At 40.8% G+C, this 21,777-nt stretch overlaps 1 protein-coding gene across 5 annotated transcripts in view; it reads left to right on the forward strand.

The window, feature by feature from the left end:
- The first annotated feature begins 15 nt into the window (after positions 1 to 15).
- Positions 16 to 21,777, forward strand: part of CENPP (centromere protein P) — a 228,023-nt gene continuing 206,261 nt past the window's right edge. The window contains exons 1-3 of one of the 5 annotated variants that reach the window (XM_019434294.2): positions 16 to 342; positions 18,757 to 18,938; positions 20,493 to 20,581. In XM_019434294.2, the coding sequence (XP_019289839.1) occupies positions 236 to 342; positions 18,757 to 18,938; positions 20,493 to 20,581 (378 nt within the window). In that variant the 5' untranslated portion in view covers positions 16 to 235. Of the gene's footprint in view, positions 343 to 496; positions 681 to 18,756; positions 18,939 to 20,492; positions 20,582 to 21,777 lie in introns of those variants that run through there. The other 4 variants (XM_053907692.1, XM_053907693.1, XM_019434295.2 and 1 more) reach the window with 4 other exon arrangements.

Raw genomic sequence — 21,777 nt, forward strand, 5'->3', positions numbered from 1 at the left:
CCGCCCGCCCTCTCGGAGCCCCGGGACTGCGGGGGGGTCAGCTGCGGGCGGGGAGCGCCGCGACGGCCACGAGCCCGGGAACCTGCGCGCGCCCGCGCGCGGGTGGCAGGCCCGGGGCCCCGCTCCCCCGCCTCCCCCGCCGGGCTCCGCGGTGGTCTGCGCCGGCAGCGCGCGAGGCTTGAAGCGCCCGACCGGGCGCGCAGTCCCTCAGGCGGCTTCCCGGCGGCGCCGCGCCATGGACGCTCGGCGAGCGGAGGTCCGCGCTTTGGAAGCCGAGATCGCGGCCCTGCGGCGCGCGTGCGAGGAGCCGCGGGCGCCGGGGGAAGACACCTCGCGAGCGCGGTACGTGCCCTCGCGGGCCCCGTGGGGCGGACGGTCTCCTCCGCGGCGTTTCCCGACCCCGGGGGCTCCGCCGCGGCGGGGCGGGGGGGTGAGGCGTCCGCGCCGAGGCCGCTCTCAGGGCAGCGTCGGCGCGGGGAAGCTGCCTTCCTTGAGGCCCTGTTCTCTGGCGGACGAGAGCGGGGGGTCCCCGCGCCTGTGTCTTGGGGCTCCCCCGGGCGGCGCCACGCCCTGTGCTTTCCCGGCGCCCCCCGCCTCGGCCCCTCTGGGACGGCCGTGCCGCAGGTTTTCATTCGCCCTGGTCGTGTGGCGGCTCCTCTGACGAACGACGGGGCTGCAAAGTACGTTGGCGGAAAGGAAACGAGCGAACGTAGCCTCGGGGCGGCGGTCAGGTGCCCGCAGGCCGGGAAGCACCGCCGGGAGGGGGGCGGGGGCGGCCCCGGGGCGTTTGGACCCCTGCGTCCCGCGGGCAGGGCGGACTGCACCCCGGCGCTGGGCGCGACGTCCCGGGCGAGGGGTGTGCGCAACCCGGTGTGCGTCCATGACAACCCCGTGTGCGCCTGGGACAATCCGAAGAAGGTGCTTCTGTCAACCCTATTTTAAAGTCAGGGAAGCTGAGGCTGGGAAGAGCTGGGCTGGAGCCCAGAAATGTCATGTCAAAGCTCAGGTACTTTGCTTAAGGAAGGAAGAGAGAAAGGGTTAGTTATGTACGTATCTATGGTCTCAAAGTCACCAGCGGCTGGAAAGTAGCAAGTATCTTCATTTTCTCACTGGAGACTGGTTTGGCATAGGTGCCGAGAGATTTTCCCGAGATAATTGGACAGGGGTTGGTAGAAAATGGAAAGGAAGAGCAACGCGAAAGGGAATGTTCACAGGCGTGGCGGATGGGATCCTGAAAGTAAAGGAAGCTGTGGAGCGAGGCAGGTGACCAGGGAGCAAACACGTTCCTCCACACGTGAAGTTGTAAATGTGTTGAAGCCCCTTGCTGCTCCAGGGGTGCTCCATGCATTGGAGGCAGTAGCAGTACTTGGGAGTTGCATAGAAATGCAGATTTGGGGGACGCCTGGGTGGTCAGTTGGTTAAGGTCACGGGTTAGAGCCCTGTTGGGGATTCTCTCTCCTCTCTGCTTTCTTCTCGCGCTCACTTTTTCTAAATAAATAAATAGATGTTTAAAAAAAAAAAAAAAAAAAGAAGGGTGCTTGGATGTCTCAGGAAGAGTAAAGCTCAGGTGGTCATGATCTCTCCGTTCGTGGGTTCGAGCCCCACGTCGGGCTCTGTGCTGACAGCTCAGAGCCTGGAGCCTACTTTGGATTCTGTGTTTCCCTCTGTCTCTGCCCCTCCCCCACTCACGCTCTGTCTCTCTCTGTTTCTCAAAAAATGAATAAAAAAAAAAAAAAAAGAAATAGAGATTTTGGGCCTACCCCCACCGGCTGAGCCAATCTGCATTTTAACAAGCACCCCACCCCAGCTATTTTATGTATATTTAAAAGTTTGAGAAGCACCTTGTCATACTGTCGGGAAGAGTGATTTCTTTACTGGCCACAAGGTGTCGTTATTAGCTCAGGACAGTATGTAGACTATGGATGTCATCTGTGCCTTCTCAAAGGTTGGGAAACTAGGAAGAGTCCAGATGGTGGAAAACATTACATATGAGTCCAGGGTGTGACATTTCTTTTTACTGTGGTGGAAAAGGAAGATGGGGACCTGTGTACCAAGCTGTGTGTGTGTGTGTTAAAATGTAACCAAATTTGCCATCTTGATGCTTTTTAAGTGCACAGATCAGTGGTATTACATACGTTGATAATGTGCTACTATGACCATCTTCTGTCTCCCTCTTTTCATCTTGTAGAACTGAAACTATAACCATTAAGCAGTAACTTTCCCATTCCCCACTCCCCTTAGTCCTTGGCAACCATTGTTCTTCTTGTCTCTATGAATTTGACATTTCTAGGTACTTCATACAAGTGAATTCATATATATTTGTCTTTTTGGGACTGGTTTATTTCACTTAGCACAATATCCTCAAAGTTCGTTCACATTGTAGCAAAATGCAGAATTTCCTTCTTTCTTCAGGCTGACTAGCGTTCTCCTGTATGTATATACCACATTTTCTTATCCTCTTATCTATCAGTGGACGTTTGGGTTACTTCCACAGTTTAGCTATTGTGAATAATGCTGCTGTCAACACATATGTACAAATATCTCTTTGAAACCCTGCTTTTAATTCTTTTGAATATGTGGGGGCGGGGAGGGAGGGGAGACTTCCTTTTCCTTCAAAGGTCCTTCTAGCTGGACTAAGTCGAATTGACCCTAGACAGATTAACAGGAGAAAATCAAATTTAAAAAGCATATGTACAGGGATTCCACATAGACCTGGAAATTCCAGAGCCAGGGAATATGAGGTCTGTAAGTCATTCTGAACTAAGGAGAAGGGGCTAGGGGTCTGGGACTTCAGAGCAAAGGAATACACTTCACAGGGCAATAAGAAGAGCAGATGTTTGGTTGTTAGATGTTTGCCCTACTATATAGGTGGGTCACTCAGGTAAAATTTATCTCTGTTAATAACACTTACTCTGGGAAAGACCCCCAATTTAAGTTTTTCTGTGTGGTTAAAGGAGGGCAAACATTTTTCTGGAGCCTCCAGGGTCTTAAGTGCCTTCAGCACAAAATGATCCATATGCCACATTGCCACAGTCTTGGGGGGAGGTCTGTCCTTAACCCCTACAGATATGTCCCAAGAAGGGGAATTGCTGGATCCTTTGGTAATTCTATTTTTAATTTTTTGAGGACCTCCCCCATACTGGTTTCCACTGTGGTTGTACCATTTTATGGTGAGTTTTGGGGTGATGGTGAGGTGGTCCAGAGCCAATGGCCAAAAAAAGAATTCTTGAAGACATCTTTCGTGCAAAAAGGTGGTTTTATTTAAAGCACGGGGACAGGACCCATGGGCAGAAGAGCTGCACTGGGGTTGTGACAGATAACTCATTATATACTCGCGGTTTGGGAGGGTATCAGGGATAGAGTAAGTCTCCCTAAGTAATTTTGGAAGCAAGATTTCCCAGGACCTTGAGAGGTTAGCTGTTGCTAGGGAAACGCCATTTATTACCGTTTAGTAAAACCTCAGTCACGGGACCCTTCATATATATATATCTGTGGCCATAAGCCTGGAGTATGATTGCTAGCATATATCTTGGGGCAGTTGACATGAAGGAAGTTTCCAAAGGAATTTTTATATGTTAAAGGAGACTTACAGGATCCTGGGGGTTGGGATAATGTTAAGCTAAGATTCTCTTTTGCCCCCAGCAAAGTGTCATCATGGAGGCAGCTGAGCTCCTAGAGGGAGGTTCACTCTGCCGATTTCAAGGACTTGTAAATGGGATGTAGGCAGTAGGGGAATTTAATTTTTTATTTGCCTTAGTTGCCCACATCACCATGGCAAGCACTTAAACCCCTTTCCTTTGTTCTTGGGTAGCCAGGAGTGTCTGAGGAGTATCACACAGATCCCACCTGGTTTGGGGGTGGTGGTGCTGTTAGCCTGTACTTTGGCCTCAGCTTGCCCCACTGGGCACCCTCATCATTTTACGTTCCCACCAACAGTCTACAGTGTTTCCAGATTGTCTACATCCTCACCAATATTGTCTTTTTCCCCCTGGTTTTGGGTTTTTTTCTTGTTGTTTTTGTTTTGTTTTATAGTAGCCATCCTAATAGGTGTGGGGTCAGTTCCCTAATGATTAGCGATATTGAGCATCTTCTTATGTGCTTATTGGCCATGTGCTTTTGTGCCAGTCTCAGCCCATCTGTAGTAATGCTATTCAATAGAAATGCCTGGAGCCAGTGTTCCCAGGGAACTTTCCCCATTCCACACCTATGTTACGAATGGATCAAACTTTGTGGTTCTTGTGATTGTAAGATGCCCTTCCTCAATAACCTTTAGGAAACTTTGAAGGAAAAAAAAAATATTATTTACAAGCTCTAGAGTGCATAAGCAATGCCACGGGAGCCACATAACCAGGTCATTGATGCAGAGAGGGAGACAGAGACAGAGAATGAGAGAACAGGACTGGGGTTCTGCTTTTATTTGGGTTGAGGGTGGGGGCCTAGGGTTTCAATAGGGTTTCAAGGACTCACTCTCAATTGGTGAACTTAAAACATAAGAGTAGGAATATAAAGTACAGGAAGAGAAAAAACAAGTGACCCAAGTGGTCAGGTTTTGAAATGAACTAAGATCTCTAAAACAAAGGGAAGGCAGTCTGGCTCTTCCATCCTGTGGTTTGCCAATGTGTCTGTCTGTTGGAGGTCACCTTCATTGAAGGGGATGCAGCAGACGCCTCTGCAGTCAAAGCTCACATTCAGCACCTGCATTAGAATAAGAAAAGCCAACTGTTGGGTCTTAAGCTATTATTATGTCCTCTTTGGAGAAATGTCCATCCAGTTTCCGTGCCGATTATTGAACAGGTTGGTTTTTGTTGTTGCTTTAGGAGTACTTTATATATTTTGGAAATTAAACCCTTATCAGATAATGTGATTAACAAATATCTTTTCTCATTCTGTGGGTTGCCTTTTTACTGTCTTGATAGTGTCTTAGGTTGTACAATTTTTAAAAGTGTTCATGAGGTCCAGTTTGTCTATTTTTTCTTTTGTTACCTGTGCCTTTGCTGTTATATCCAAGAAATCCTTGCCCTAGCCGATTTATGAAGCTTTTGTCCTATGTTTTCTTCCAAGAGTTTTGTTTTAGGTCTTACATTTAGATGTTTGAGTTAATTTTTTTTTTTAATTTTTTTTTTAATGTTTATTTATTTTTGAGACAGAGAGACAGAGCATGAATGGGGGAGGGTCAGAGAGAGGGAGACACAGAATCTGAAACGGGCTCCAGGCTCTGAGCTGTCAGCACAGAGCCCGACGCGGGGCCCGAACTCACGGACCGCGAGATCATGACCTGAGCCGAAGTCGGCCGCTTAACTGACTGAGCCACCCAGGCGCCCCGTGTTTGAGTTAATTTTTGAATATGTTAGGGAAGGGTCCAACTTCATTCTTTTGTGGATGTTCAGTTTTTCCAGCACTATTTGAATGTTACTGGCAAGCTTGTCAAAAATCATTTGATCATATATGTAAAGGTTCATTTCTGGGTTCTCTGATTCTATTACAGTCATCAATCTGTTTGTCTTTATGCCAATACTACACTGTTTTGATTACTGTACCTTTCAGTTAAGTTTTTTTTACTTTTTTTTTAAACGTTTATTCATTTAAAAAAATTTTTTTTGCATTTATTTATTTTTGAGCAACAGTGAGACAAAGCGTGAGCGGGGGGGGGGGGGGGGGGGGGCGGGCAGAGAGAGAAGGAGACACAGAATCTGAAGCAGCCTCCAGGCTCTGAGCAAGCAGTCAGCACAGAGCCCGATGTGGGGCTCAAACCCACAAACTGTGAGATCATGACCTGGGCTGAATTTGGACGCTCAACCTACTGAGCCACCCAGGTGCCCTGAAACGTTTATTTATTTTGAGAGAGAAACGCTCAGAGTGTGAGCGGGGGAGGGGCAGAGAGCTGGAGACAAAGAACCCCCAGCAAGCTCCAGGCCTTGAGCTGTCAGCACAGAGCCTGACACAGGATTCTAACCCACACACCACAAGATCTTGACCTGAGCTGAAGTCAGGTGTTTAACTGACTGAGCCACCCAGGCACCCCTCCGTTAAGTTTTGAAATCAGGAAGTGTGAGTCCTCCAGTTTTGTTCTTTATCAAGATTATTTTGGCTATCTGGGATCCCTTGAGATTCCACATGAATTTTAGGATGGGTTTTTTTATTTCTGTAAAAAACCTCATTGGGACTTTGATAGGGATTGCATCGAATCTGTAGATTGCTGAGGGTAATATTGACATTTTAATAATACTAAGTTTTCCAATCCATTAACATGAGATGTGTTTCTATTCATATCAGTTTTTTTTCAGCAATGTTTTTGTGGTTTTCATTGTACAGGTCTTACCTTCCTAAGGCAAATTCCTTCCTAAGGTTAGTTCCTAAATATTCTTTTTGATGCTGTTGTAAATGGAATTGTTTTTGTAATTTACATTTTTCAGATTGTTGGGTTATAGAAATGCATCTGATTTTTGTATGGTGATTTTGTATCCTGATACTTTGCTAAATTCATTTATTCTAATGCTTTTGTTGTGGAATCTTGAGGGTTTTGTACATACAAGATTATACCATCTGTAAACAAAGATAATTTTAATTCCTTTCCAATTTGGATGCCTTTTATTTCTGTTTCTTGCTCACTTGCTCAACCTCGAGTTTCCAGAACCATGTTTAAGTGGTGAAAGTGGACATCCTTACTTTCTTCATATGTGGCTTTTATTATGTTAAGATAATTTCCTTCTACTCCTAGGGTTTTGACTGTTTTATCATTAAAGTGTGTTGAATTTTGTCAAATGCTATTTTTTTTTAAGTTTATTTTGAGAGAGTGTGAGAGAGCAAGAGTGGGGGAGGGGTAGAGAGCGAGGGAGACAGAGGATCTGAAGCGACCTCTGTGCTGACGGCAGCGAGCCTGATGAAGGGCTCAAAACTCATGAACCACAAGATCTTGACCTGAGCCGAAGTCAGATGCTTAACCAACTGAGTCTCCTGGGTGCCCCATTAAATGCTTTTTCTACATTAAGTGAGATAACCAAGTCTTTTTTTCCCTTCTTTGTGTTAATGGTGATATATTACATTGATCAATTTTGTATGTTGAACCATCCTTGTATTCCAGAAATAAATCCTATGTGGTCATGATGTGTAATCCCCTTAATATGCTGCTTAATTTCATTAACTACTAATTTGTTGAGGATTTTTACATTATTGTTCGTAAGTAATATTGGTCTGTAGTTTTCTTGGAATATCTTTATCTGGCTTTGGTGTCAGAGTTGTGCTGGCCTAATAGAATAAGTTACAAAGTGTTCTCCAACTTTTTGGAAAAGTTTGAAAAGGATTGGTTAGTTTTTAGTTAAATGTTTGGTAGAATTCACTCTTGTAGTTATCCGGTCCAGGGCTTTTATTTGTTGGAGATTTTTTGATTACAGATTCAACCACACTAGTTATTGGTCTATTCAGATTTCTTATTTTTGGGGGATTTAATCTTGGTAGGGTTTGTGTTTCTAGGATTTGAGCCATTTCAGGTAGAGTATCCAATGTATTGGCATACAGTTGTTCATAATAGTATCATAAACTTTTTATTTTTGTAGAATTGGTAATGTCCCTGTTTTAATTTCTGATTTTAGTAATTTGAGTCTTTGTTTTTGTTTTGTTTTGTTTTTAAGTAAACTCTGTGCCTGGTGTGAGGCTCAAACACATGACTCCAAAAATCAAGAATCCCATGCTCTACTGCTTAAGCCAGCCAGGTGCCCCTTTTCATTCTGTTTTTTAGTCCATCTAGCTAAAGTTTTGTTAATTTTATTGATCCTCTCAAAGAGCCAACTTTTGGTTTCATCTATTTTCTCTTGTCTATTTCATTTCTCTCTGCTCTAATCTTTATTATTTCCTCTTTTTGCTATCTTTGGTTTAGTTCATTCTTTTTCTATTTCCTTGAGTTGTAACATTAGGTTGTTTATTTGAGATCTTATTTTTTAATTTAAGCATTTATAGCTGTAAATGTCCCCCTTAGCACAGCTTTTGATATGTCCCTTAAATTCTGGTATATTGTATTTTCATTTTGTCTTTAAGTATATTCTCATTTCCCTGTGGTTTCTTCTGAAATCTATTGATTGCTTAAAAGTGTGTTAATTTCCACAATTTTGTGACCTTTTCTGTTTTCCTTCTGTTACTGATATCTAATTTCATCCCTTTATGGTTGGAGAAGATACTTTATATGATAAGTATGTTTTAAAATACATAGAGACTTGGAATGCCTTGGTGGCTCAGTCCGTTGAGCATTTGACTCTTGATTTTGGCACAGGTCATGATCCCAGGGTTGTGGGATTGAACCCCTCATTGGGCTCCTCTCTGTGGCATGGAGCCTGCTTAAGAATTTCTCTCTCTCTATCGCTGTCTTCTTTTCTCCCTCTGCTCTTCTCCCATGCTCACTTGCTCTCTCTAAAATAAAAAAAAAAAAAAATACATTGAGACTTAATTTGTTGTCCAATATCTTGGAAAATGGCCCATGTGCATTTGAGAATTTATATATGTCTGTTAGGTCTGTCTGTTGTTGGGTAGAAGGTTCTGTATATGTCTATTAGATCTAACTGGTTTATTGTGTTGTTTTCACTACTGTTTCCTTACCTATCCTTTGTCTAGTTCTACCCATTATTGTAAGTTGGGGTATTGAAGTCTCCAACTGCTATTTTAGTTTCTTTTGAGGTGTAATTGTATATAACATTATGTTAATTTCACGTGTACAATATAATTTGATATTTGTACATATTGCAAAATGATCACCACGCTAAATCTAGTTAACATCCATACACAGTTACAAGTTTTTTTCCTTGTGATATGAACTTTTTTCTTTTCTTTTTTTTTTTAATGTGAGATTATTTTAATAACTGATAACAGTGTATGTAATGGAATGTCATCCGGTGTATGTCAATATACTGTTTACATTTATGCCATGGAGACATATGTATTTTTTTAATAGTATGTAAATTTTATTTTTTTAATAGTATGTAAAACTTTTTTTTAAATATAATTTATTGTCAAATTGGCTAACATATAGTGTATAAAGAGTGCTCTTGGTTTTTGGGGTAGATTCCCGTGGTTCATCACTTACATATAACACCCAGTGCTCATCCCAACAAGTGCCCTCCTCAATACCCATCACCCATTTTCCCCTCTCTCCCACCCCTCCGTCAACCCTCAGTTTGTTCTCTGTATTTAAGAGTCTTTTATGGTTTGCCTCCTTCCCTCTCTGTAACTATTTTTTCCCCCTTCTCTTCCCCCATGGTCTTCTGTTAAGTTTCTCAAGATCCACATATGAGTGAAAACATATGATATATCTGTCTTTGACTGACTTATTTCACTCAGCATAATACCTTCCAGTTTCCATCCACGTTGCTGCAAATAGCAGGATTTCATTCTTTCTCATTACCAAGTAGTATTCTATTGTATATATAAACCACATCTTATTTATCCATTCAGTTGATGGACATTTAGGCTCTTTCCATAATTTGCTTATTGTTGAAAGCACTGCTATAAACATTGGGGTAAATGTGCCCCCATGAATCAGCTCTCCTGTATCCTTTGGATAAATTCTTAGTAGTGCTATTGCTGGGTCGTAGGGTAGTTCTGTTTTTAATTTTTTGAGGAACCTCCACACTGTTTTCCAGAGCGGCTGCACCAGTTTGCATTCCCACCAACAGTCCAAGAGAGTTCCTGTTTCTCCACATCCTCACCAGCATCTGTTGTTTCCTGATTTGTTCATTTTAGCCATTCTGACCAGTCGGTATAAGGTGGTATCTCAGTGTGGTTTTAATTTGTATCTCCCTGATGATGAGTGATACTGAGCATCTTTTCTTTTTAAAAAAAACTTTTTTAATGTTTATTTATTTTTGAGACAGAGAGAGACAGAGCATAAATGGGGGAGGGTCAGAGAGAGGAAGACACAGTGAAGCAGGCTCCAGGCTCCGAGCTGTCAACACAGAGCCCGACGCGGGGCTCGAACTCACGGACTGTGAGACCATGACCTGAGCCGAAGTCGGATGCTTAACTGACTGAGCCACCCAGGGGCCCCTTGAGCATCTTTTCATGTGTCTCTTGGCCATCTGGATATCTTCTTTGGAAAAGTGTCTATTCATGTCTTCTGCCCATTTCTTTACTGGATTATTTGTTTTTCGGGTGTGGAGTTTGGTAAGTTCTTTATAGATTTTGGATACTAACCCTTTATCTGTTATGTCATTTGCAAATATCTCCCATTCCATCAGTTGCCTTTTAGTTTTCTTAATTGTTTCTTTTGCTGTGCAGAAGCTTTTTGTCTTGATGAGGTCCCAATAGTTAATTTTTGCTTTTAATTCCCTTGCCTTTGCAGATGTGTTGAGCAAGAAATTGCTGCGGCTAAGGTCAAAGAAGTTGTTGCCTGCTTTCTCCTCTAGGGTTTTGATGGTTTCCTGTCTCACATTTAGGTGTTTCATCCACTTTGAGTTTATTTTTGTGTATGGTGTAAGAAAGTGGCCTAGTTTCGTTCTTCTACATGTTGCTGTCCAGTTCTCCTAGCACCATTTGCTAAAGAGACTTTTTTCCATTGGATACTCTTTCCTGCTTTGTCAAAGATGAGTTGGCCATACATTTGTGGGTCCAATTCTGGGTTCTCTATTCTATTCCACTGATCTCTGTGTCTGTTTTTGTGCCAATACCATACTGTCTTGGTGATTGCAGCTTTGCAGTAAAGGCTGAAGTCTGGGATTGTGATGCTTCCCACTTTGGTTTTCTTCTTCAAGAAAGAAGGCTATTCAAGAAAAATTCAAGAAAAATTGGCTATTCTGGGTCTTTTGTGGTTCCATAAAAATTTTAGGATTGGTTGTTCTAGTTTTGAGGAGACTGCCGGTACGATTTTGATTGGGATTGCATTGAATGTATAGATTGCTTTGGGTAGTATTGACATTTTAACAGTATTTATTCTTTCAATCCGTGAGCATGGAATGTTTTTCCATTTCTTTGTGTCTTCTTCAATTTCCTTTGTAAGTTTTCTATAGTTTTCAGCATATGGATCTTTTACATCTTTGGTTAGGTTTATTCTTAGGTATTTTATGGTTCTGGGTACAATTGTAAATGGGATCCATTTTTTGATTTCTTTTTCTGTTGCTTCATTATTGGTGTATAGAAATGCAACCGATTTCTGTTCATTGATTTTGTACGCTGTGACTTTGCTGAATTCATGTATCAGTTCTAGCAGGCTTTTGGTGGAGTCTTTTGGGTTTCCATTTAGAGTATCATGTTGTCTGCGAGAAGTGAAACTTTGGAGTTCTTTGCCAATTTTGATGCCTTTTATTTCATTTTGTTGTCTGATGGCTGAAGCAAGGACTTCCAGCACTATGTTAAACAACAGTGGTGAGAGTGGACATTCCTGTTGTGTTCCTGATCTCAGGGAGAAAGCTCTCAGTTTTTCCCCATTAAGGATGATACTTGCTGTGGGCTTTTCATATATGGCTTTTATGATTAGCTATGTTCCTTCTATCCCAACTTTCTTGAGGGTTTTTGTTAAGAAACAATGCTGTATTTTGTCAAATGCTTTTTCTTCATCTATTGATAGGATCATATGGTTCTTTTCTTTTATTGTGATGTATCACATGTGAATATTGAACCAGCCCTACAGCACAGGAATGAATCCCACTTGATCATGGTGAATAATTCTTTTTATATACTGTTGAATTCAATTTGCTAGTATCTTGTTGAGAATTTTTGCATCCATGTTCATTAGGGATATTGGCCTGTAATTCTCCTTTTTTGTGGGGTCTCTGTCTAGTTTGGGAACCAAGGTAATGCTGGCTTCATAGGATGAGTCTGGAAGCTTTCTTTCTGTTTCTATTTTCAGGAACAGCTTGAGAAGGATAGGTATTAACTCTGCTTTAAATGTCTGGTAGACTTCCCCTGGGAAGCCATCTGTCCTGGGACTCTTCTTTGTTGGGAGATTTTTGATAACTGATTCAATTTCTTTACTAGTTTTGGGTCTGTTCAAATTTTCTATTTCTTCCGTTTGAGTTTTGGAAGTCTGTGGGTGCTTAGGAATTTGTCCGTTTCTTCCAGGTTGTCCAGTTTGTCGGCATATAATTTTTCATAGTATTCTCTGATAACTGCTTGTATTTCTGAGGGATTGGTTGTGATAAATCCATTTTCATTTGTGATTTTATTTATTTAGATCTTCTGGCTAGGGGTTTATCAATTTTGTTTCTTTTTTAAAAAAAACAGCTCTTAGTTTCATTGATCTGTTCTACTGGTTTTTTTTGGGGGGGGGGATTCTATATTGTTTATTTATGCTCTGATCTTTTTTATTTCTCTTCTTCTGCTGGGTTTGGGGTTTCATTGTTGTTCTGCTTCTAGTTCCTTTAGGTGTGCTGTTAGATTTTGTACTTGGGATTTTTCTTGTTTCTTGAGTTAGGCCTGGATTGCAATGTATTTATTTTCCTCTTAGGAATGCCTTTGCTGCATCCCAAAGGGTTTGGACTGTTGTGTTTTCATTTTCATTTGTGTCCTTATATTTTTTAGTATCTTCTTTAATTGCCTGGTTCACCCATTCATTCTTTAGTAGGGTGAACTTTTAAGATTTACTCTTTTATCAACCTACAAATGTGTAATACAGTATTATTAATTATAGTCACTATGCTGTACATTATATTCCTAGGACTTTTTAATTGTATTGCTGGAAGTTTGTATACTTTGACCACCTTTTACCCATTTTCCCAAACCCCCTCACCCTTGCCCCTGGCAGCCATCAATCTACTCTCTTTCTATGAGTTCGGGGTTTTTTAGATTCTACATGTAAGTGAGATCATACAATAACCTGTCCATCTGGTCTGACTTGTTTCACATAACATAATGCCTTCAAGGTTCATCCATATTGTCACAAATGGCAGGATATTCTTCTTTTTATGTGGCTGAATGACATTTAGTTGTATAGTAGACACCACATCTTTGTTCATTATTTGTTGACAAGTTGTTTCCTTGTTTTGGCTATTGTAAATAATGCTGTAGTGAACATGAGGATGCATGTATCTTTGTGTTTTTGTTTCACTCAAATAAATACACAGAAATGGAATTGCTGATTTACATGGTAATTCTATTTTTAATTTTTTGAGGAACCTTCATACTGTTTTCTGTACTGGCTGCACCAATATACATTACTACCAACAATATATTCTTGCCAACTCGTGTTATTTTGTTTATGGTAATAGTCATTCTGACAGGTGTGAGGTGATACCTTGTTGTGGTTTTGACTCGCATTTCCCTGATGATTAGTAATATTGGGCACCTTTTCTGTGTACCTGTTGGCCAGCTATATATCTTCTTTGGAAAAATTTCTATTCAGATTCTCTTCCCATTTTTTAATCAGACTTTTTTTTTCTTTTGTCATTGAGTTAATGAGTTCTTTATATATTTTGGATGTTAACTCCTTGGTAGTACATGATTTGCAAATATTTTCTACCATTGCATAGTTAGCTTTTTAATTTTACTAATTTCTTTTGCTGTAGAGAAATTTTTTAGTTGATGTAGTCCTGCTTGTTGATTTTTTTTCCTTTTGTTGGATTTGCTTTTGGTATCAAATCCAAAAAGTCGGTACCAAGACCAATATAGAGAGCTTACCACCTCTGCTTTCTTCTAGGAAATTGTCCACGTATTTCTTTTATTGAGGTCTTTATTTCTTTATATGGTATCAGGTTACTATCTGGTGTACTTTTTTTTAAGTTTATGTATCGTGAGAGAGGTAGAGTGAGTGTGAGCCAGGAGGGGCAGAGAGAGAGAGAGAATTCCAAGCAGGTTCTTCACTGTCAGTGCAGAGCCCAACACAAGGCTCTAACCCCCAAACCACGGGGTTTGACCTGAGCTGAAATCCAGAGTCAGACATTTAACCGAATGAGCCATCCAGGTGTCCCTGTCTAGTGTACTTTTATCTTTCAGGTCTCTCTTGAACATTTCTTGTAGGGTAGGTCTAATGGTAACAAAATCCTTTGCCTTTTATTTCTTTGGAAATGTCTTAATTTCTTCCTCACTTTTAAAGGGCAGTTTTGCCAGATACAGATATTCCTTGGAAATATTGTGGGTTCAGTACCAGACCACCACAATAAAGTGAGCATCACAATAAAACTAGTCAAGTGAATTTTTTGGTTTTCCAGTAAATACAAAAGTTAGGTTTATACTCCACTGTAGTCTGTTAAGTGTGCAATGTCATTATGTCTGAAGAAAATGTTTCATACCTTAATTAAAAAGTACTTCTTTGCTAAAAATGCTCACCATCATCTGGGCTTTCAGTGAATCATATTCCCTGATCACAGATCACCATAACAAATGTAATAATACTGAAAAAGTTTGAGATATTGTGAGAATTTCCAAAATATGATTCAGAGACACAAAGTGAGCCAATACTCTTGGAAAAGATGGCACTAATAGACTTGCTCAACACAGGGTTGCCACAAACCTTCAGTAAAACTTGCAATATTTGGGAAGCACAGTAAAACAAAGCACAATAAGATGCGGTATACGTAGGATTGTTGGTTCAGTTTTTTCTTTTAGCACCTGGACTGTATAGGCCCCCTGTCTTCTGGTGTCCAAAATTTCTAATGAGAAATCTCATATTTTATTGAGAAACCCTTGCATGTGGTGGTTTGCTTCTCTTTTGTTGCTTTCAAGGTTCATCTTTATGCTTGGGTTTTATAAATTTGATTATATCTTGGTGGGAGTCTCTTTGAGTTTGCTGAGTATCTTGTATTTTCATATTCATGTCTTTCATGAAATTTGTGGAGTTTTTAGTCATTGTTTCTTCAGATATCCTGTCTGCCTCTTTCTCCTTGGGCTCTCATGACGCGTATGTTGGTCCTTTTGAGGGTGTCCCACAAATCCTTTATGCTTTGTTCCTTTTTTCAGTCATTTTTCTTTCTGCACCTCAGCCTCAGTAATGTCCATTGTCTTATCTTCAGGTTCACTGATCATTCTGCCTGCTCAAATCTGCCTTTGAATCCCTCTAGTGAATTTTTCATTTCAGTTATTGTATCTTTGAGCTCCAGAATTCCTTTTTGGTTTCTTTTTTTCTTTTTTTTTTTTTTAATGTTTATTCATTTATTTTTGAGAGAGAGAGATAGTGTGAGTAGAGGAGGGGCAGAGAGAGAGGAGACAGAGAATCCCAAGCAAGCTCTGTGCTGCCAGTGCAGAACCCAACGTGGAGCTTCGACTCACAAGGCTGTGAGATGATGATCTGAGCCAAACCAAGAAGTTGGATGCTTAACCAACTGAGCCACCCAGGCTGCCCCCCTTTTTTGTTTATTATTTTAGGATTTTCATTTCTCTCTCTTTTTTAAAATGTTTATTTTGAGGGAGCGTGTGCATCTATGCAGGTGGGAGAGGGGCAGAGAGAGGGAGAGAGAATTCTAGGCAGGCTCCATGCTGTCAGTGCAGAGCCCAACATGGGGCTGGATCTCACTGACTGAGGTCAAGAGTTGGACACTTCACCGACTGAGCCACCCAGGTGCCCTTGTTTATTTTTTTTAGTTTTATTATTTTGTAGGCTGTGTGTTGAAGATAAGCCTGAGGTGCAAACTTTCTGTCTTCTTATGTCTTTTCTGAGCCTTTCCTTGGGCACTGTATTCACTTTCCAGTTTTTCCCATACGTTCAGTTGATTTTGAATGTCTTAATCTTTAAGGTGTGGCTCTTTAAATGAGATAAGCCAAAAATAATGGGGAAGAAAAGAGTCGTGGCTCTTTAAATCTCCTGGAGCTCCCTTCAGCCAGAGGAGCAGGGCTTGTAATACTGGGAGCTGGTGCAACACTGGCTGTCTGTCTCTTTGCACCTCTTTTGTCAGAAGCAGCAATCAGCACAGCCACTCAGCGTTTGTGGACGGTCTTTTTTTTGCCTACTCTTACTTTTCTGAAGTGTGTGCAGTCTGCTTTAGGAACGTGTACACAGCTGCCTGCCTGTTGTTGGAGTGGGGGATACATAGCTATTACTGTGCTGAGACCTGAAATTCCCCAAACTGACCACAGTTAACTCCAAGCCTTCCCCTGGAAGTTGTAAGCCTGCAGCAGAATTCACAGTTTTAACAAAGTTTCATCAGATTCTGCCAATGCGGTTATCGTGTAGGTGGCTGCTTCCTACTCCACCAGCTTCCCAGAATCCTAGATCATTGACTTTTGAAATCAGGTCTCTTGTAGATCCGTTTTATTTTTTAAAGTTCATTTTGAGAGAGAGCTGGCAGATGTGTTTGTGTAGGGGAGGGGCAGAGAGAGAGAATCCCGAGCAGGGTCACACTGGCAGTGCAGAGACCAGCGCAGCGCTTGACCCCACAAACCTTGAGATCATGACCTGAGCCAAGATCAAGAGTCAAGTGCGTAACCCACTGCGCTACCCAGGCACCCCTCTTACAGGTTTGTTTTAAGACAAAGAAGTTTCTTGGGGTGCCTGGGTGGCTCAGTGGGTTAAGCATCTGACTCTTGGTTTCAGCTCAGGTCGTGATCTCACGGTCTGTGAGTTCAAGCCCCATGTCTGGCTTCACGCTGACAGTGCAGAGCCTGCTTTGGATTCTCTCTCTCCTCTCTCTGCCCCTCCCCTGCTCACTCGCGGTATCTCTCTTCTCTCTCAAAATAAATAAACTTTAAGTAAATAAAGAAGCTTCTTGTGGAACTCTAATTTTGACCAAGATGAATTACGCTCCTAAGACAAAGTAACAAGTAATATAGTGCAAAGCCAGTAAAAATGTATAATCCCAAATCATTGAAACTCGTGTCGGTAATTGAAATAGACTAATGATATTTTGCTCAAAGTAAATCACTGCTATGAATGAGAATATGCAGGTTTTCTCTTTTAGGTGTATGGTAAAATATACATAGGATTTAACCATTTTAGCCTTTTTTAAGTATGTAGTTCAGTTGGATTAAGTGCTTTTACGTTGTCATGCCGCCATCACCACTTTTTCCTCACCCCAAAGTGATACTCTGTACCCATTAAGCAATAGCTTCCCATTCTCTCCTTTCTCAGCCACAGGTTCTTTTTTTGAATTCTGCATATCTAGTTTTCAATGTGATGATTTAGTTCTTTTATCAGTTTGCTCTGTTGGAAACACCATAAAGTTTTCATTCATAGTTAGATTCTGTGATATTTGGTATTTGCATAACAGGAATTTATCATTTATATATGAAGATTCCTTCTTGCTTTCATTAGCGTTCTCAGTTTAGTTTTTTTATCACTTAATTATAGCCAATACAAAAGAGCTTGTGGTAGTCTCTCAGGTGATAGAGAATATACTTAAATATTTTCAATTAACATTAAGACAAAAATTTAAAAGATATTTTCATCCTTTCTACAAGCATTAGATCTCCAGTGTAAAGAATACAGAGTTAGGTTATTTCCTATAGACCTGGCATAAGGTCATAAGAGTGCAGGTTAATGTAGTAGAATCAGGAATAGAAAAGGAGGGATAGCTATGCGATGGAGCAGAAAGTATGGCAGTAAATCCAGATGTGAAGGATTAACAGAGCCAAGGATAACTCCAAAGATAGACTGAGATATCAAGAGACAGATTTTATCAGTAACAGAAGTAGGGAAATATGGTAGACAAACTAATTTAATACAAAAACATTTATTGGGTCAACAAGCTAAGTCTACTGTGCAAGAAGAAGAAATGTATGATTGGAGGTATGATTTAGGAATTACTGATGTAGAAGAGTTGAGATTGATCACTGAGTTTTTCTCTAGAATGAGAGAACAGTATTTAGATCAGCAAGAGCAGGAGTGGTAGGGCTTCTTCTGTAGTTGGAAGCAAGCAGCAGGAACAGTGGAGTGCCCAACATGTCAGATGAGAATCATGATAATCATGCTCCACCATCTAAGGAAGGATGTCTTACGATGGCAGAAGTCAGCAGTGTAGAACGTAGCAGAACACGAGGGCAGTAAAGGATGACAGAAAGTAAAATAACATTCAGTGTGATCATTAGCTGAAATTTTACTCTTTTTCAAGGAAAATAGAGTTTTGTGTTCTCAATGAAGAATGATTACAGTATTGTTTAAGGTGATTATGCTATTATTCCTTTGGATTTCCCCTCCCCCCCCCCTTATTCTTAGATTTCCTGAGACTCTCTTTCTTACTATAAAATGCTCTGTGATACTTTACTTGTTTTTTAAAAAAAAATTTTTTTTAATGTTTATTTACTTTTGAGAGAGACAGAGACAGAATGTGACTGGGTTAGGGGCAGAGAGAGAGGGAGACACAGAATCGGTGGCAGGTTCCAGGCTCTGAGCTGTCAGCACACAGCCCAGCATGGGGCTTGAACTCATGAGCTGTGAGATCCTGACCTGAGTTGAAGTTGGCCACTCAACGGACTGAGCCACCCAGGTGCCCCTACTTTACTTGTTTTAGAAGTTAAAGCTAGCCAGCCAACATTACTTTGTTACTTAATGACATTTACAAAAATAATTTGAGATGTCTTGGGATATCAGGTATTTACTTTGGAGTATTTTAAACATTCCATTATAAACAGACACTTTCATGTTGCAAAGTACTCTTGTTATAGTTTATTTTACAATTGTTTATAATAAGTAGAAATATGGTAGTATAATTTAATTAGCTTTGTTTTAATTTGAGATTAAAGATTACAGTGTTAGTAGCCATATTGATTTTGAGAAAAATCTTAGGTAGTTTTAGTGAGAAGAAAGTAAGAAAGACAAAATAGAAATGGTTTGAAGAAATTTGTGGTTATGAGATAAAGCACTTGTTAGTGGTTTCTTCAGTGGAGTAATTATTTGTTATATTTGCTTTTTAGAAAATCCCTTCAAGAAGTACATCAATCAGATTCTGGAGAATGGGCCGCTTCAAAAGATCTGAGAGGTCATCTTGGACATTTAGAATCAGAACTTCTTTTTCTAAGCACACTTACTGGCATCAATATAATAAATTACTCCATGAAAACGGAGGATCTAACAAGCACTGAGAATACAGAAAAGAGTAAGCATTTTAATTTGGAAGTGATGTTGAAGTTTACCTCATTACACGTAAGAGATTGGTTGTCATGTCATTGAATTAAGATCCTATGAGGTAACTATTTGACTATGTGGTGTGGTAAACTTGTTTTGTCAGGTGTCTTTTGAACATCACAGTGTGCATAATACTCTTTTAAAGCTGCCTTAGGTAGGTGTTAAAGAAGACACAGGCTTTGTCATTAAGTATTTTAATAGTCAAGTAAGTGAAAGAACAATAGCATGATTAATTTGCAAATCTTCAGAGTTATTCACTGCTGGCATGAGAGCTGCCTCATCTAAAGTGCTCTACTCCTTGGCCTGTGGTCAAGGTAAATGTTTCAGGAGCTGGACCATTTTCCAGAGGAGGGTTTCTGGTCCAGGTGATTGAGTTCTATTGTCAAGGGTCTGTGATGCACTCACTTATAAAGGGATGTTAATTCAACTGTGCATTGGATGTGGGGAACTTTGGGCAAGAGTATCATCCTTTAAAGGAAGAATCACTTTTGGAAATGCTTTCTGACTTTCCACTGAAATAAGCTTCATGACAAGGAAGACATTGAGTTGGTCCTCAGAGGGTCTTGGGTAGCACACCTCAGCAGAAGTCTGAAATACATAAGAAATGGGTGATAGAATCTAAGTACTTGAGGTATTTGAAAGGAAGAGATGGAAAACAAGAGGTTAGGACAGGTATAAGTCTTGCTAGTGCAGAAATCTTAGTCTTCCCATTTTGCGTCTTCCTATGTTGACCTCGTTGTAGAGGTACTTGGTGCAGCCTATTCAGAAGGCTTTTGAATGGGCTTAATACAGTGCTTCCCCCATTGCTGGCTTAGGTTTTAATTTTCTTGGATCTGCCAGCTTAGTTCAACTGTTCTGTGTGATATCTAGCTCATCCATCTGATTTCCAGCTTCCAAAATTAGGTTACTCTCCTTTTTCTTCTTTATCATTGTGGAGTTGTGCTCTTCTAAAAATACCTTTGTTAGCAAGATTAGATGATGTTAAAGTGAAAATAGTGGTTATCTCTTGGGGGACAAGTAGCCTGGGGAAGGGCATAAGGGAACTTTATGGCATATTTTAACATTTCTGTATCTTGATCTCAGTGGAAGTTAGATGGGAAACTCATGTTAAAAAAATATTGATTTGTATACTTAGCAAAATGCACTTTACACATTTAAGTATAAAGTTTTGTAAGGTAACACAACCAAATAGGTAGATTCCATGTACTCTTTTTAATTAGAGTCATATAATGTTGGGGGAAAACCCTATCAGTTATGATTCAAACTTGTGTAGAGTTATACTAGCATGTTTTATTTCTTACCATAATCTTTGGTATAATTGAGATGTAGAAAGTACAAGTTATCTTTAGTTCATCTTTGCAAAGGTAAATCAGTTTGATGCATATCTTTCTAGATTTTGCAATGTCAATGCTAACATACAACCTCACATGTATATCCACATGTTATAAATGTTCACAAAAATTAAGAGGTATTTGGAGGAAACTTATTTGCAAATAAAATTTTTTTTTTTTTTTCTGATTTACAGGTATAAAGAAAGTTCTGCAGAGACACAGGTTATCAGGGAATTGCCACATGATTACATTTCAACTTGAATTTCAGATTCTGGAAATCCAGGTAAATGAAGGAGTATGTTGTGAAAACAGAGATTCTGCTGCTGTGATTAAGCAATTCTCATACCACAGCCTTCAGCAATGGCTGAACTAAGGAGGAATTCATGAACCAGGGCCCTCTTGTAGTACATTTGTGCAAAGTGATACCATGTCAGAAAAATTTTTACAGTATAAACACCCTGACAACTGCATATGAGAGGGTTGTTGCTGAGGGTATATGGGCTTTATTGGAAGGCAGATAGCAAGATCCTCCTCATCCCTCAGAGCAAGCCCCAAGGTCAGGGGAATAGTTCTGGATGCCTTCGTTAGCCGGCTGATATACCAGCCATCTATTACTTATTAGTTATCTGCTGTTGCTTAACAAATATCCCCCAAATTTAATGGCTTGAAACAACCAAAAACTGTTTACCTCACCCATTTTCTGTGGATCAGGGATTTGGGAGCAGCTGATTGGGGTGTCCTTGTTCAGGACCTCTCCTGAGGTTGTAATCATTTGGAACCACAGCCATCTGAAAGTTCAGGGCTGGAGAATTAGACTCCAAGGTGTTTTGTGGTTATGCCAGCAAGTTATATTGGACTGCCAAGACACGACACAAAAGGAAGATACTTTTGGCTAAGACTTTCACATAAAATCAGGAAGTAGACAGAATGATAGTATGCAGCATATGGCCAGGGTTGGGCAGAACAAGGTTCAGATACCTTCAAAGTATGGGTCCAAGAAGAGTGGGATCCAGGCGTAATTTCAAGAATTGACCAGGCCTGGGCACAAACTTTGATAGCAGAAAACAGTTCAACTAGTTGGTTTTGTGAACTGGGCCTACGTGGAGTATGTGTAAAGGAGGTGAATGGGGAAGGGTGGACAGGCTGTCTTGGCTCAACTCATTGGTAAAGCAGGTGCAGCCCATGTGACAACCCAAGTCACATGGACAAGTTGCTGCTTATATTCATGGTTATCTACCAAGACTCCTGATCATTGTCCTCAAGCACAAAAACAGCCCAAGTTTTCCCCTTTCGTATAGAACAAGGACTGATGTCAGATAATCAGGACCCTGCTTCCTTAAAGTGTCAGATAGTGACCTCCAACTACTCAGGAGTGCCTGCTCCAGTTGTCTGGGTGAGAGGTTTTGCTTCTCGAGAAGTCTTTGCAGTCCATATCCCTGGTTGCTTCCTCTGGTCCCACCAGGCGGAGAAAAGGCTGAA

The sequence above is a fragment of the Panthera pardus genome, unplaced genomic scaffold (genome assembly GCF_024362965.1).
Source record: "Panthera pardus isolate Hobbes unplaced genomic scaffold, ASM2436296v1 HiC_scaffold_20, whole genome shotgun sequence".
NCBI classification, from domain to species: domain Eukaryota; kingdom Metazoa; phylum Chordata; class Mammalia; order Carnivora; family Felidae; genus Panthera; species Panthera pardus.